Source organism: Carassius gibelio, chromosome B1 (genome assembly GCF_023724105.1).
Source record: "Carassius gibelio isolate Cgi1373 ecotype wild population from Czech Republic chromosome B1, carGib1.2-hapl.c, whole genome shotgun sequence".
NCBI lineage: Eukaryota > Metazoa > Chordata > Actinopteri > Cypriniformes > Cyprinidae > Carassius > Carassius gibelio.
The window spans coordinates 7189078-7206061 of record NC_068396.1 but is presented as its reverse complement, the minus strand read 5'-3'; the positions used below and the strand labels follow the sequence as shown (position 1 = coordinate 7206061).

Sequence of the window (16984 nt, the reverse complement as noted above, 5' to 3'; positions counted from 1 at the left end):
TGTTGGTTCAAACAGAAAACTGCCAGAGGACATCAAACATGTGCCCCCTCCAACAAGATTCATGATTTAATTTTTCACATAAAATACCTCATGAAATAAAATAATATATTGTAAATACAAAGCTTAGAATATCTTAGCAACACAAATGGAAGTAACCATAAAAACATAAATCAAAACTCTTATTTGAACTTCTTTGTAACCCATACATTTTCAACATGTATTGTATATTAGAGGTTTATGATGGATTTGACCAATAACAGTAACTAGGTTGGACCACGCTAGCCAAAATACAGTTAATCAAAATGTTTTAAAATAATTCAACAAATAAATAAATATATATATATATATATATATATATATATATATATATATATATATATATATATATATATATATATATATATATATAAAACAGTCTTTGTACATTTTATTATAAATTTATTAGTGCTGTCAAACGATTAATCATGGTTAATCGCATCCAAAATAAATATTTTTGTTTACATAATATATGTGTGTGTACTGTTTATATTTATTATGTATATTTAAATACACACACATACAGTTTTTATTTTGAAAATATTACCACGTATTTCCATGTATATGTTTATATTTATATAAATGATATTATATATACATTTTTAAATGTATAAAATTAACATATTTTTCTTCAATATATACATGCATGTGTATGTATTATTTATATACACATACAAACTATACACAGTACACACATATATTGTTAATTTTTTTTATTTTGGATGCAATTAATCACAATTAATTTGACAGAACTAAAATTTATATATTATTTATATATTATTTAAGATATATGATGTATATATTTTTAAATAAATGTATTCACAGTATTCATAAAGTAACACATGCGAATATATATAATATATATATAAAAGATGATTTTTGCTTTTCTACAAATCCATTATCAAAGCAAAGACAAGAAAAAAAAAAATCAAGAATCAATGTGTGGTCCCATTTTTTTTTTTTTATGTTTTTTTTTTTTTTTTAAATGTAGTTTACATTATATATATTTGAGATATTGAATGGAAAGCGTGTGATATTCTGATCTGGTTACTAATTTCCTGCCCATTTCAAATCTCTGTTTCTAACCCCCCACCCAATCACTCTCTCTCTCTCTCTCTTTTCTCTCTCTCTATCCTCCTCCATTCCCACCGTGCACAGCTGTACTAAGGCAGACACACATTTTCTCTCAGATTCTCTATCATCATTGTGCTTCCTCAGTTTTCCACTCAGTTTTTTTGTTGCTCCAGTTTTTCCAAGCTTAAGGCTACTCATCATTCTTTTGTACAAATTATTTGTCTCATTCACCTTCACCATTATACATCTCCATTCTCCATCCTTTTTAATCTCCTTCTTTACCATTTCATATATATTGCCATTTGCACTTGTCCTTTCCCATCCCTTTCTCTCTGAACTCTTTGTTGTTTTCATCCCGGTCTCATCTCCACTTCACTTCACTGCCTCTCAGTTCTTTTGTTTTTATGTTCTTTCTTCAATGGAGGCTGAGGCACTTTACAGTTTCAGAGCGACTGAATGTGATGAGATCAGTTTCCAGAAGGGTGACATCTTGAAGGTGAGTCTGTGTGTGTGTGTGTGTGTGTGTGTGTGTGGTTTACTGTGGATATGTGGCACACTTGGATGAAACTATATGGATGCTAGTCTGCATGCTGCACGTTTACAGAAAATACTAGATCAGTGAGTCAGTTTGGTGGGAGTGTGTGCACTCAGTATTAGCATGTATTTCAGAATGGATATCTGTGTGAATAGGTGGTGATATATGTAGGATGGTACAGTACAAGATAATTCTTGTGTGAAGTTATTTTTACAGGCTCCTTTATAAATTAGATATCTATTATGAAAAGTGTAGAAAAAAAAAACAAAACATATTCAGTAAAGGCAGTAAAAGACTCACAGACTTATTTATTTGTATATGTGTAATTCACACTGGTTTGCAAACTGCTTTTTTGTTTTGATTACCAAATTATGTTGTCTGGGGAATTGCATACATAATATGTATATGGATAATTGAAAAGTGTTTAAATTCACGCTACATAAGCAAATGGTAAAGTTAGAAATTATCATTTATTTTTTTTGGTAAATTATATTGAAAATATACTCCCAAAGCAATTTCTGAAAAGCATATGCAGAAAACTCAATTACCCAACTTTAAAATAGGCTATATATAAATAAGTATATGTTTAAGTATTTCATGGTGTTTCAATAGTAAAAAAGTGAACAAGTGTTTAATTTAAAAAGTAAATAATTTCAAGATATTTTAAAATAAAATAGTTTCAAAACAAATATTAATTTTCATATTTTCCTTATTTCACAAAACACAATTTCAGATTCATGAGCCAAATTTTTGGAAACCCTGGCCTAGTCTATTCTTAAATGCAGAGGAGAAATATCTAACCTAAGCTGATTGTGGACGTCTATACTGGTCTTATGTTTATTTTAGGTGACAAACATGGATGATGATCCGAACTGGTATACGGCTGAGCTGTTTGGTAGGCGGGGCTATGTACCGAAGAACTATATCAATGTAAGACCTCACACGTAAGTATCACATGACAGAAACGAATCTAATGTAGCATGCAGTTTTATCTGTGAATGACAGGGCAAAATTCATTAAGGCAAGACACGTCAGGCAGAAACATTATTTTTTGTAACGCACTAGTAAATTTTGTCTTTTAGTCAAGTTTGGCTTGTCAACACGTGTTGAAAAGACAAGTTAGTCTTGTTGGTGGAAAGAAAACTCACAAAATGTACTTCTAAGTTTTATTACACTTTACTGTAAGTCTTTATAGGCCATTTTCTCAAACATTTTATTCCTAAAAACATGTTTTCTAGCTGTTTTACATTATTTATGGAGTGATAAAAAGAAATATCCAAGAGGTTTGCTTCTGTAAACAGAAAAACTTTGACTTTGATATGTCAAAAAAATTGAACAAGAATTTTGAACATGGCTTCGCCCATTGTTTAGACTTCTGTTCTGGAAATGTATGCAGATTAGTGTATATTCACCTGGGGCGTCTCAGTGTTTTGGGATTTTTTTAAAAAAGGAAACGGCATTGTTCTAGCCATATGATAATAAAACAGTGGAATGGAGACAGTCTAGTCATATTTTACAAGTCTGTAATTGTGATGTTTTATGCAGAGACACTGACTCATATGGAAACTAGGGCATTTCCTAAATCTATTAATTTTATACTTTCACTTTATTTGCAATGCTGATATCTCTAGTGCTCCACAAAGTATGTGATAAGTGTTGCTTTCTCCATGGCTCTAATTGTTTTGGGCAAGATGGCAATTGCACAAGTTGGAAAAGTGCTGTTGGATGCTCAGCTAGAGCAAGTTTATGGTTGGGGATTGGGATTTCCCAGCATTTCACATCACTGTGATATCATAAGACACTCACATCACATTGCTGTGGATATGGACTTCCCGATGGTTTGACTGAAACATTTGCTAGGTTAGGACTTCCTTACCTTTCAGTTTTACCATAACATGGAAGTTTGAGAAACTTGTGAGACATTGAAGAGAAATAAAAGTCAAAGCCCTGACCAAACCCCAACAAACATGCTGTAGCTTGACCTGAACATAGAAGTTTATGGTTGAGAACCTACCAGTCATTCTGAAATAAAAGAATGAGTCAGTAAAAAATCACGATCATGATAAAAAGAGTGGACTGAATGAGATCAGTCACGGCTTATGATAAATGCAGTTGAAGTTACTTATTAAGTATAAGATGAAAGAATGTTTTCACACAATTAAACATGTCATTTCACTCCATATCATGCAGGCACTTGTATTTCTAAAATATCCAGTGATACAAAAGTGGGAAAGACAATGCACATATTGCACACACCTATATTTTAATTCAATAGGGAATTTTGTGAACACATTTTTAATATTTAAGGGGAATCAATCCATCTTAACTCAATTACCCGAAATAAAAAGATTATTTTAGATTTTAAATAGAAGGTTAAAACTCTTTTTTAAAGCAATTTTGCTAAATATATATTTGTCAGTTAATTATTATAATAATTTCTAATATAATAATATTTTGGCCTTTCTGTATAGCTAAAAAATAAGATCATAGCACAAGCAATACCAGACTCAAAAGTCCAATTCCCAGGGAATGCATGAACTGGTAAATATACATCTTAAATGCAATGTAAAAGCTTAAATGCCACAAACACAAATGTAAATTGAATAGTGGCTTTTTTCAGATGAAGTCTAACTCCAAATCAAGAGCAGATTATTCCCTTTATTTATGTGGTTTTAAATTATTCAGTATTATGTGCTTTTTCTAAGTGTACATGGATAGTGCTTGAGACAAAAAAACACTCACAAAATCCCTTAAAAAGTAATGTATTGTAAACATCAACGCATGAAACAGACACGAAAAACATCCAACTATTCTTTTTAACAGAGGAATAAACTTATCCTGACATTACAAGGTAATAAATGTGACAACAAAATCAGCAACAACAAAATAAATATAACTAGCAAATGGTCAAACAATGCTACCATGTTAATTATTCATGCCCTGGTGCATGCTGGGAATAGACATAATGGGACTAAACCACAAATCAATTTTTCAGTGTAGGTCTATTTGAACAACGACAAAGCGTTAAGATTTTGTACTTGCTGGTTTGACATAAAACCAATACTGCATCAGGATGCTGCTCAAGAAAGCTGAACTATAATCATACTTTAAAACATTATTTTTCAAAGTAGTCAATTACGGAGCCCTGCACATGGCATGCAGTAAAAAAAAGTAAGCTGAATCATGTGCACGATTTACGAATTAATTTCCTCGATTTGCTAAATCGTGCACATGATTTATAAATCGAGAGAATGAATTAGTAAATTGTGTGCACAATTTAGCAAATTGAGGGATCAAATGAGTAAACCAGGCGCACAATTATTATTTTTTTTTTCTTGTATGTCATGTGGCAGGGCTCCATAGTCAATAAATATTATTATTAATAGTATTAAAGTCTGAAATACTATTTTATCATCAAAAAAAGTATATATATACATATATATATGTATATATATATATATGTATATATATATATATATATATGTATATACATATATATGTATATACATATATATATATATATACATATATATATATATATATATATATATATATATACATATATATATATATATATATATATATATATACATATATATATATATATATATATATATATATATATATATATATATGAGTGTGTGTGTGTGTGTTTTATGATAAAATAATATTTCAGACTTTAGAATTTCACTTTTGATTCAATGATTGAAAATGTTTACATTTAGATAGATTATTTACTTGATTAAAGAATCATTTTTAAGGTGTACAGTAGTCCCCTTTCTGTCCATAAATATACAATATGATGTAGAACTGACAGCTACGCTTGTACTTTGCAGGTGGTTTGTGGGTGGAATTTCACGACAGGCCGCAGAAAACCGTCTGAGACCACTGGAGTGTGGAGCGTTTCTCATTAGGGAGAGCGAGAGCACACCGGGAGAGTTCTCTGTGTCTGTCAGGTCAGATGCACCCTTACAAATGAAACCTGCCTTCACCGGACTGTACAGAGCAACACAAACATGTATGCTTCATATATTGTGTTCCATATTAAGGCTTGTTAGTATTATTTCCTGCTTATTTGCTGTATGCAAACGTTGACAAAAGACGTAAGCGTTCTTGCATATGCATGTGTGTTAATGTGTGTCCTTGTTACTCTATCTGGTTCTTCATTAACACACTCTAATTAGAGTGGAGTGCATGGTAGCGTGTTGCTGTGATGTAATCTTTTGCTCCCAGCACACCAGAACCTATTTAAACAGTTCAGAGTTCTCTAGGTGGAAACTGAAACCTTTTAGATATTCCAACCGAAAATATTCCATCCTCTGTGTGGAAAAGCTAGGCTATTGCTTGGATGTTCGTTCTTAGGTGGTTACAGTCCAAGTCAAAATACCCTATAAAGGGATTGTTCACCCAAAATGAAAATTCTGTCATCATTTAATTGTCATTTTTAAACCTGAATTTGTTCTGTTGTGCACAAAATAATGTATTCTGAAGATTGTTGGTAACCAAACAGTTAATGGTAGCCATTGACATCCATATAGTATGGGGGAAAAATATATATATATATATATATGGAAGTCAATGGCTACCAGCAAAAGTTACAAACATATGTTATTATGTGCTAAACACAAGAAAGAAACTCAATAAAAGATTTGGTAAATGGTGACAGAATTTTTTTTTTTTACTTTAATCTTTTAAGCCTAATATTTTCACCTGTTTTATTGTCCACTAGTTGCTAAGTAAATTGCTTAAAAATTAAAATCCAAATTTACTTAAGGTATCATTCATTTATGTGGCACAATCCCCTTTACCTTAAGTATAAAGAATAATAATAGTAATGCGTGCCTAAGCATCAACACCTTTTCTTTTCCTCTTTTATTTACAACTCAATGTAGAATTCTATTGAAAAAGTTGGCATGCCTTGGGAGGGTGGACATGCATAGATTATTTTTAGATTGCTGTGCTGTACACCTCTGAAGACCTGACCTAAAATGTCAAATCCTACCGAGACAGAAAGAAAGAAATAGAAAGAGAAATCGAGGGACATTTGCAACACAATCGCAGCACAATGAATCCAGTTCTGTCATGTATTATTAGCACAAGTGCTTCCAAACAAGCTTGTGTACCTGAGGCCAGCACAGATGTTTCTGTGTGATAGAGAGAGAGGGAGAGAGAGAGAGTCAAGTCAAGTCAAGTCACCTTTATTTATATAGCGCTTTAAACAAAATACACTGCATCAAAGCAACTGAACAACATTCATTAGGAAAACAGTTGTCAATCATGCAAAATGACAGTTAAAGGCAGTTCATCACTGAATTCAGTGATGTCATCTCAGTTCAGTTCAAAAAGTGTCTGTGCAATCATCTGCAATCAAGTCAATGATATCACTGTAAATAAAGTGACCATAACTAAACAAGCCAGAGGCGACAGCAGCAAGGAACTGAAACTCCATCGGTGACAGAATGGAGAAAAAAACCTTAGGAGAAACCAGGCTCAGTTGGGGGTGCAGTTCTCCTCTGACCAGACGAAACCAGTAGTTCAATTTCAGGCTGCAGCAAAGTCAGATTGTGCAGAAGAATCATCTGTTTCCTGTGGTCTTGTTCCGATGGTCATCTGAGACAAGGTCTTTACAGGGGATCTGTATCTGGGGATCTAGTTGTCCTGGTCTCCGCTGTCTTTCAGGGCAGTAGAGGTCCTTTCTAGGTGCTGATCCACCATCTGGTCTGGATACGTACTGGATCCGGGTGACTGCAGTGACCCTCTGATCTGGATACAGACTGGATCTGGTGGCTACCGTGACCTCGGAATAAGACAGAAACAGACAAATATTAGCGTAGATGCCATTCTTCTAATGATGTAGCAAGTACATAGGGTGTTATGGGAAGTGCTTCCGGTTCCGGTTTAACTAATTACCTAATTATCCGGTTTAATTATTAATGCAGCATAAAAATCCTTTAACGGATTTGGATATTAAAAGCATATTAGTATGTTATGTGTATGCCAGGTTAAAGTGATGGGTCTTAAATCTATATTTAAACTGCAAGAGTGTGTCTGCCTCCCGAACAATGTTAGGTAGATTATTCCAGAGTTTAGGCGCCAAAAAGGAAAAGAATCTGCCGCCCGCAGTTGATTTTGATATTCTAGATATAATCAAATTGCCTGAGTTTTGAGAACGCAGTGGACGTGCGTTAATGTAACAAGAGCTCATTCAAATACTGAGGTGCTAAACCATTCAGGGCTTTATAAGTAAGAAGCAATATTTTAAAATCTATACAATGTTTAATAGGTAGCCAGTGCAGTGTTGACAGGACCGGGCTAATATGGTCATACTTGCTGGTTCTAGTAAGAACTCTTGCTGCTGCATTTTGGACTAGCTGTAGTTTGTTTACTAAGTGTGCAGAACAACCACCCAATAAAGCATTACAATAGTCTAACCTTGAGCTCATAAATGCATGGATTAACATTTCTGCATTTGACATTGAGAGCATAGGCCGTAATTTTGATATATTTTTAAAATGGAAAAAATCTCAGATGGAAAGAAAGAAACAAAAGAGAGGAATGATAATCAGCTATATGTACCTGCAATTCAACCGTTACAGAACCAGGGAACCCTGTATAAAAACTGCATGAATTGTTTTAGGAAGATTTGCTAATATTAATGCTTAAAAGATCATTAGCAAATGTTCATTCAAATAGAAATGTAAGGGACTGTTTATATAAAATGCTTTGTAAATTAGCACAGCTGGAATGTTATATTGACTAGTCATAATACAGGAATACATGGGTCATACAGTACATGGGTCAAACACAGTAGTTTACATACAAACAAAACAAAAACAAAAAACACGTGTCAGGTAAATTTAGAACAAGAATCATTAGATGACATTAAAATATTTTTTATTCAATGATTCACATAGATTTTACCCATGTGTCATCCAGGTGTTTTTAATGCAATTAAGTGTGGTCACTTATTCTTTTATAAATTCTAATAAGTAAATGTCAGAACAAGTATGTTGTTACATTTTTACATGACTATATCTGTTACACAGAATGACGATATAACATTATTTCACCCATATTTTTTACATTTTATTTTCATCAAAGTTATTTGAAACGTTAAAGAAGACGCTTGCATTTATAGTTTCTGTGAATATTAAATCACCTTTGTAAGTTTATACATTTATAATATACATACTGTACACATGCTGTACACACACACACACACACACACACATGTATGAATATATATATATATATATATATATATATATATATATATATATATATATATATATATATATATATATATAGATAGATAGATAGATAGATAGATAGATAGATAGATAGATAGATATACACACATACACAATGGGGTCCAAAATTATATAGAAATGTATATACACACACAATGGGGTCCAAAATTCTTTCTTTGAAGAGTTTATTTGCATTTTATATTTTATTTATTCATTATTTTGTATATAAATATTTAGTTTTTAAACAAATTCAATACAAAAATGAACTTGAGCATGGTATTGAAAACATTCCTATATTTCCAGGTTGAAATTTGATTTTGAATTAAATCTATTGGACTAATAGACTAATACAGTACAGATATGTTATAGAATGTCATTTCTGTATGTGTCATACACTACCATTCAAAAGTTTGAGGTCAGTAGTTCTTTTTTTTTTTTTGAGAGAATTAATAATTTTATTCAGCCAAAAATAATTCAATGGATAAGGGTCATTATATCAGATTAAAAGCTTAATGTAAATACAGAAACCACAATGCTACACAAAAATCAGACAATTCATGTGAGACAGTTTGAGTTGGAGTCTGAGAATTGTTATTATGGCTCTGGTATAAGTCATATCTATAATGACTGTGAGTATGCTAACTAAGGCTTTGCTCTTCCTAAACATGCCCTGTTTTTTTGAAGATCTTCAGTATAACACAACACACACACACACACACACACACACACACACAAATCCACATCCCTGAGGCAGTTTGTCATTCTGTCAGTGTTTCTGTCCGAACAAGCTGAGTGATCCATGCAGTATTGCGTAGACTGATGAGCATCTGTGTGTGTGTGTGTGTTTGTGTGTGAGCAATACCCACACAGGTTAAGAGCAGGTGTGGCAGGGTGGAGCCGTCGGGTGATTAAAGACACCTGCCGCAGGCGCAGGCTGTGCGTCAGTGCCTGAACATTTCGCAGAAACCCAGAAACAATTAATAGCATGTTTTCAAATGTATTTTTCTGTGGAATGATTTATATCGTACGGTGGCACATTGCTGCCACACACATGATTTTTTCCACTCAGTTATGTTGTAATTTTCTCGTAAAAATGTGATATTATGTTGTAGAAACTATATTTTCTTGTTAATACAACATCTTTTCTTATAATAATGACATATTTTCTCGTTAAAACAAAAAAAATCATAATAAAGAGATGTTTTCTCGTAATAACAACATATTTTCTCGTAATAACGACATATTTTCTCGTAATAACGAGATATTATGTCGTTTAAACGTCATTTTATTCTTTTTAAAACAACATAATTTTCTTGTTAGCCTACGACGTGCAGGCGTCACAGGCATTTTGTTTCTTCAGCCATAGCCTACCTACAGAATACTGCAACGGTAAAAGATTTCAGCTTTTTGGGATACAAATGGTCATGGCACATTTAAATGAAATGATTTCATTTTACTTTCTCCTCGCTTTAAGTCACAAAGACATTTTATTAACATTGAGCCAGTCGACAGGATTATTATTAGTAGGCATATGCGAACATTACGCCAGCATCTTAAATATCAGTAACGTGTTATTCGGCATTTATTAGGCATCCTGGATCCTGACGGAGTACAAATGAGAAGGAGAAATCACATTACATCGGATGTATGGAAATCCTGGCCCCAATTTTATGTGGCACATGGACTCCTATGAAAAAATGAAACATTTTGGTATCTGCATCAATGACGCGATCGAAGGATTTTCTAGGATGGTAATTTGGCTCCATGCTTATTCTACTAATTATGACCCAAAGGTAATCGCCAGCTATTTTATTAATGAAGTTGGACAAAGGATGGGGACACCAGCCAGTATGAGGTCAGACCTGGGAACAGAGAACTGTTGTGTGGAACAAATGCAGAAGTTCCTACACTATGATGACCACTACGAATATGCAGGAAACTGCTTCATCTGTGGTTCAAGCAACCACAATCAGTACACTGAGAGCTGGTGGGCATTCATGAGAAAACAGCATGCTCAGTACTGGATTAATCGTTTCCAGGATTTGAAGGAGAAATATTTCTTCACAGGTGGTTTCCTGGTAACAGGATATGTTGACATGCTTTAATGAAAAAAAAAAAACCCACATTATTTAAAATACAATACATTATTGTAAGTCCTCTATGCCCCGCCTCTCTCAAATGCATAGTATTCTACAAAGTCCCTCCTTCTGACAAGCACAGTCTTCTCTGATTGGCCAACTGACCCAGTGCATCGCAAAACTTGGGCAAAACTTGTGAGAAATGTAACGTTCCTTTCCATAATCGCTAGTTTCGTCTTTCAAAATAAATATAAAGACAGTTAATAATGTCCTTAGTTTTACCATCAGTTCAATCTTGAAAGAGGAACAGAGTCTCGTGACAGACAAAGTTTGCAGTACACAAGTCACAGACGGTTAAGACAGCTGACTTTTTTTATTTGAACATTCAATAGCAAATACTTAAACTAATAACAAAGCATACTTACAGTAGCTTATTCATAGCAGTCAGAATAACCTCTTCTCCTAGGTTCACGTAACGGTTGTCCATTAAATGCGTTGCTGTTCTGTTGTAAGTTATATTAAAGATTCCTAAATGCATCTACTTTCGAAAGGCCAAATAGAGTGCTTTTGCTTTAGCCTAGATACACACAGCATCTCCCTGACATGGCTGCTTTTTGGCTGAGTTGCATTTAATATTTAGTTTGTATTTGATGCTTTTTCTTTGAAATGACTGTTTCTTATTTTTTCTTATCTGTTATGTTTAGTAGGGTTGTATGCTACATATAATTCTGTTAAATGAATGTTTATTGCATATTTCAGTTTAACGAGTCTCACCATGATGGTGTTTAGTGTTTGTGGTTCATCAAGTGACTTTCTCAACACCACCTGCATTTGGTGGTTATCGGTGTATTACAAAGGTACAAAACAGATTTCAGTATTTCAATAGGTGGGTAATGGTATAATATAATTATAATAGTTAATGAAATTGCGGTATTTACCTGGTATTTATTTAAGGTAAAACCTAAAACAATGTTACCATATTTTTTTTACGGAAGAATTCTGGCAACCACAGCTGCCAGTTTTTTTTACCGTAAATGTATTATTTTTTTATACTGTGACTGTCATACCAATAACAGTCATACCTTGTTATTTCGAGAAATGTTCGTTTTAACGAGAAAATATGTGGTTATTACGATAAAAGATGTTGCTATTACGAGAAAAGATGTAATTTTAGGAAGATAATTATGTCCTTTTAACCACATAACATCTCGTTTTTATTAAAAAAAGATGTTTTAATGAGAAAATATATCTCATGATTACGACATAACTGAGTTGAAAAAATAATATGTGCGTGGCAGCAATGCGTCACCATAGTATAATGCAGCAATATATATTTCAAATAAACAACTGAAAATGATTAGAAAAATAAATAACATTTTATAATACAGACTATTATGGTTTTTATTTAAAAATTACCTTAATAGTTTTTTATATTTCCAGGTTTAAATTAGATTTGGAATTCCAGATTTTAGTTATGTATGATAAATAAGACTTTTTTTCCACCAATGATACATTAAATTGATCAAAAGTGACAGTAAATATGTTCAGAATTTTACAAAATATTTCTATTTTAAATAATTTATACATTTATACATTTCTAATAGTTCAAAGAAAGTTCTTTTAAACTTTCTATTAATCAAAGATTCCTGTGAAAAAAAGGTATCATGGTTTTCACAAACATATTAGGCAACTATATATACAAATATATATGTGCGTTTGTGTGTGTGTGTGTGTGTGTAAAACATTTATTATAAAAGATTTCTTAAAAAACATGCAAATGATTAGAACTATTATACAAAAAAAATAAATTTTATAATATAGATGTACAATGGCTAGCACTCACTAAATGCACTGAAGAGTAATAAAAGAGCAAATATTACTGCAAGTATTACTGCTAATTATGTTTTTGGGAAAACAGTTCTTGATTTTAACACATTCTTTACATACAGGACATAGACAATGCATTTAATGTATTACTGGATCTTGACTGAATATACATAGACATTATATTGTTGCATATTGACTGATTTTTTTATTTTATTTTAAACATCTTTAATATTAATATGCAGTTTAATGTCCCGCAATGAGCATTTGATCTTCTGAGAGGAATATTCTTTAATATATCTACAGGAGAATGAGCAGTGACTTGTTCAAAGTGTAATTTGATTAAAGTTATTAACTCTCTGCTTCTTCGTCATTGTGATGCCAGAATTTGCTGACAGCTGAAATTTCAAACTGTGATTTATTAGGCAAAACCTTTAATCAAACACTGCTATGTTTGATTTAGATAAATAGTAAGTTAAGCCAAGATCTACGTCTTAACTCTCTCTCTCTCTCTCTCTCTCTCTCTCTCTCTCTCTCTCTCTCTCTCTCTCTGTCTCTAGTTACGGGGACCACGTGCAGCACTTTAAGGTTTTGAAAGATGGACTAGGGCAGTTCTTCATATGGGATGAAGTCTTCAGCTCCCTCAACCAGCTGGTGGACTTCTACAAAATCAACAGCATTGCCAAAGAGAGAACTGTCTTCCTGAAAGAGCCTGAGGGATCATTAGCTGTAAGAGCTGTCACACATGAGCACATGATGTTTTTTACAGAGGTGCCAAAGTTTAACTCTGGTGAACTCTGATCTGCAAATTTGCGAAGCAAAAGGATGTCTGCCTAGTAAAGGTTATAAAGTGAAACTTTGATCTCTTGGCTCAATGCATGATTTTATTTCTCATAGTTGACTTTGTTTATTACATTTGCAACTTTATATAAGTGACGTGACATACATACAGCCAAGTATTGGGTCCCATACTCAGAATTCATGCTCTGCATTTAACCCATCCAAAGTTCACACACACAGCAGTGAACACACACACAACATGAACAAACACACACACACACACACACACACTGTGGCTCCCGGGGACCATGTTGGGAGTTTGGTGCCTTCCTCAAGGGAAACTCAGTCATGGCATTGCCAGCCCGAGACTCAAACCCACAACTTTAGACTTAGGAGTCAAACTCTCTGACCACTAGGCCACAACTTCCCAATAAACACAAATGAGAGCAATAGAAGCAATCAGACCAACGAGAGAACAACCACAGTATACAAGTGCCATGACAAGTCTCAGTTAGTCTAGCAAAGAATGTAGCTATGTTTCTTTTTTCTCAATAATAGGATAGACAAGAAAAAGTAAGTGCTAGTATTAGTTGGTCAAGTGCTGGCGAAAAAGATGAGTCTTTAGATGTTTTTTTTTTTTAAATGAGTAAAGACTTAGAGTTGAGTGTCATCAGCATAGCAGATAGGAAAAGCCATGCTTCTAAATGACAGATCCTAATGACGTTTTGTAGATGGAGTTGAAAAATGGTCCAAGCACTGAGCCTTGAGGAACCCCAGTAGCAAGAGGTTGTGACTTAGAAACTTCACCTCTCCAAGACACCCTGAATGATCTATCTGAGAGGTAGGACTTGAACCACAGGAGTGCGGTTTCAGAGATGCCCATCTTTCTGAGGGTGGACTGTACAAACCTGATTCCAAAAAAGTTGGGACACTGTACAATTGTGAATAAGGAGCCGTTCACATATTGCGTCTTTTGCACGCTCAAGTTTGTTATTTCCAAAGTAGGCGCGCAGAATGCATGCTCATAATGAAAGCCTCGTTTTTTGCAGGCGCATCCACACCGCATCGAGTTAAAAACATGCCTCGGGAGCCGACTGCCCAAGCGCTTTGGAAAGAAGGAGAAAGCAGTGCGCCTAGCGTTTTCCACGCGTTTTTAGGCGCGATATATAAATGGCCCCTAAAAATAGAATGCAGTGATGTGGAAGTTTCAAATTTCAATATTTTATTCAGAATACAACATAGATGACATATCAAATGTTTAAACTCATGCACTCATGCACTTATGCAACCCCATACCATCAGAGATGCAGGCTTCTGAATTGAGAGCCGATAACAACTTGGGTTTTCCTTGTCCTCTTTATATTTGTATTTCTCTTAGTCATGTCTTTAAATCTAACAATGTGACTTTCTAACACGTTGTATTGAGGTGGAAACATGCTTTTGTAGGTAGGACGATGTTTTTTTTGACTGCTGATCCAGTGCACAGTCTTGTCATGTCCGTCATTTGTGTGTGTGTTTCTGTTTCAGAGGCCACGTCATGCCCATGCCCTCTTTGACTTCACATCTAATCATGCGACTCATCTACGTTTCTTGCGCGGTGATGTCATCGACCTGCTCGACTGTTCGGATGCTCAGTGCTGGAGGGGGCGGTGCCGTGGAAGAGTGGGCGTATTTCCACCAGAGTATGTGCAGCCAATTTATCACTGAATTTCAGCTATGTGTGTCACCACCCTGTACAGTTAAACAAACTGGATGAGAGCCCAAGACATATTCATCAGTCACACATATTCTTCATAAATCTGAAGGTAAACTAAACCTTATTCATCGATGTTTGGTGCATTAAAGTTTTTAAGGTTTGAATTTAACCTTTGCCCATCATCTTTTTTGTTGACCACTTTGAGAAGGCGAATTAGAAATCAGTTATAAATTGTGAGCAAACCAGTTTTTGTAACACCTTTAGTGAACATAAACAGTTGCTTCCTGTTTATTCTTCTTTCAAATATTTTAAAGTCATTTCAAATAAAGGTATGATAATATAATTGGTGTATCAACCTTGAACATAATGTTTTATATTGAGGCATTATCATGTTTTTTTTTCTTTTCTTTTTTTAAGCAGAAGTGAGCCAGACCTACTATATATGTATTTTATTCAGTATAAAGTTCTACAGTCATGAGCATGGGAAATGTTATTTTTATTTTATTATTTATTTTCTTTATTGTGCTTATGCTATAAACATAACTTTGAGTATTACTTATAATAATTTTTGTGATTTCAAAAATGTATTTATTTCTGTGAAAATACTTTCTCCAGTCCCAAATTAATATGCAGAGACAACTTTAAATCATTTGCATGTTGATTTCTCTTTAAACACTGTGGCTTCGTGGTGCTATCAAAACATTTGCTCAACCAGTGATGTAAGTTTGGGATGGGGCTATCATTTCATCCAAAGGCAGATTGGGTGAGTGTCTAGGATGCCTGTCACAATTATTTTTGTAATTCTGTTTAATGTCACAGAAATTACACACTTCACCTTTTTTTAATTATTATTATTACTAGTTAGATTTAATTTTTTTACTGTAATGTTGAAATCATGACCATAGCTAATTTAATTTAGACCTCTAGTAATTATTATGAATTGCTAATTTAGTTTCCTAAACAATCATTGCAAAAAATAATTGAAAAAAATAATAATTTATGTTGTAAAATACAGAGGTAATTATAAAAAGTATTGTTTGGGATACATAAAAATGGAATATATATATATATATATATATATATATATATATATATATATATATATATATATATATACACACACCGTAGTATAGTATAGTTTATGTGTATGTATGTATTTTTTGGTAATTTCTGTAACTATTATTAGAGTGAGAGCAAGTTATTTCATTGTTATCATTCATATATCTGTTCAGGAAGAGCGCTGACTAATGTTCTAGTGGAAAACAGTTGTTGGATCCACCTATGCCATGTGAAAACATTTGGAACATCTAGTGCTGTTTACGTAATGACCAAAAAATATGCAATAATAAGGTGATATTATTTTTTGAGTGACATAATTAAAATAATCACTCTGTACTGATCATTTAATTTATAACAAGCAATGTAATTTAATTAACATTGTCATGTACGATGAGTAAAATTAAAGGTTAAATTGTGATTTTTCTCCTGAAAATGCTCCTGTTGTATAATGATATGCAAAATATACAGTATATCAGCAAGCAAGGCCTAGCTGCAACGCTGCCGTTCTGACATGTAATGCAATAAAATATGAGATATATAGTCAAATTGCTGACTCAACTTCACACCTATTAACATATAAATTGCCTGTACACGTTTAGATAGCAAGCATTGCTATTTATGTTGTGTTATGATAGACACTTTAAATCTATAA

At 33.3% G+C, this 16984-nt stretch overlaps 1 protein-coding gene across 1 annotated transcript; it reads left to right on the top strand.

Moving 5' to 3' along the window:
- The first annotated feature begins 1211 nt into the window (after positions 1 to 1211).
- Positions 1212 to 16305, top strand: LOC127948585 (GRB2-related adapter protein-like). The gene is made up of 5 exons (XM_052545079.1): positions 1212 to 1606; positions 2492 to 2589; positions 5482 to 5601; positions 13358 to 13526; positions 15105 to 16305. The coding sequence occupies exons 1-5, from the start codon at positions 1529 to 1531 to the stop codon at positions 15282 to 15284; spliced, it is 645 nt and encodes a 214-aa protein (XP_052401039.1). The 5' UTR covers positions 1212 to 1528; the 3' UTR covers positions 15285 to 16305.
- Positions 16306 to 16984: the final 679 nt, after the last annotated feature.

Coding starts and splice junctions, on each gene's coding strand:
- LOC127948585 (XM_052545079.1), top strand. CDS start 1,529: ATGGAGGCTGAGGCACTTTACAGTTTCAGAGCGACTGAATGTGATGAG. Junction 1,607..2,491: donor AGAAGGGTGACATCTTGAAG/GTGAGTCTGTGT, acceptor TGTTTATTTTAG/GTGACAAACATGGATGATGA. Junction 2,590..5,481: donor ATCAATGTAAGACCTCACAC/GTAAGTATCACA, acceptor TGTACTTTGCAG/GTGGTTTGTGGGTGGAATTT.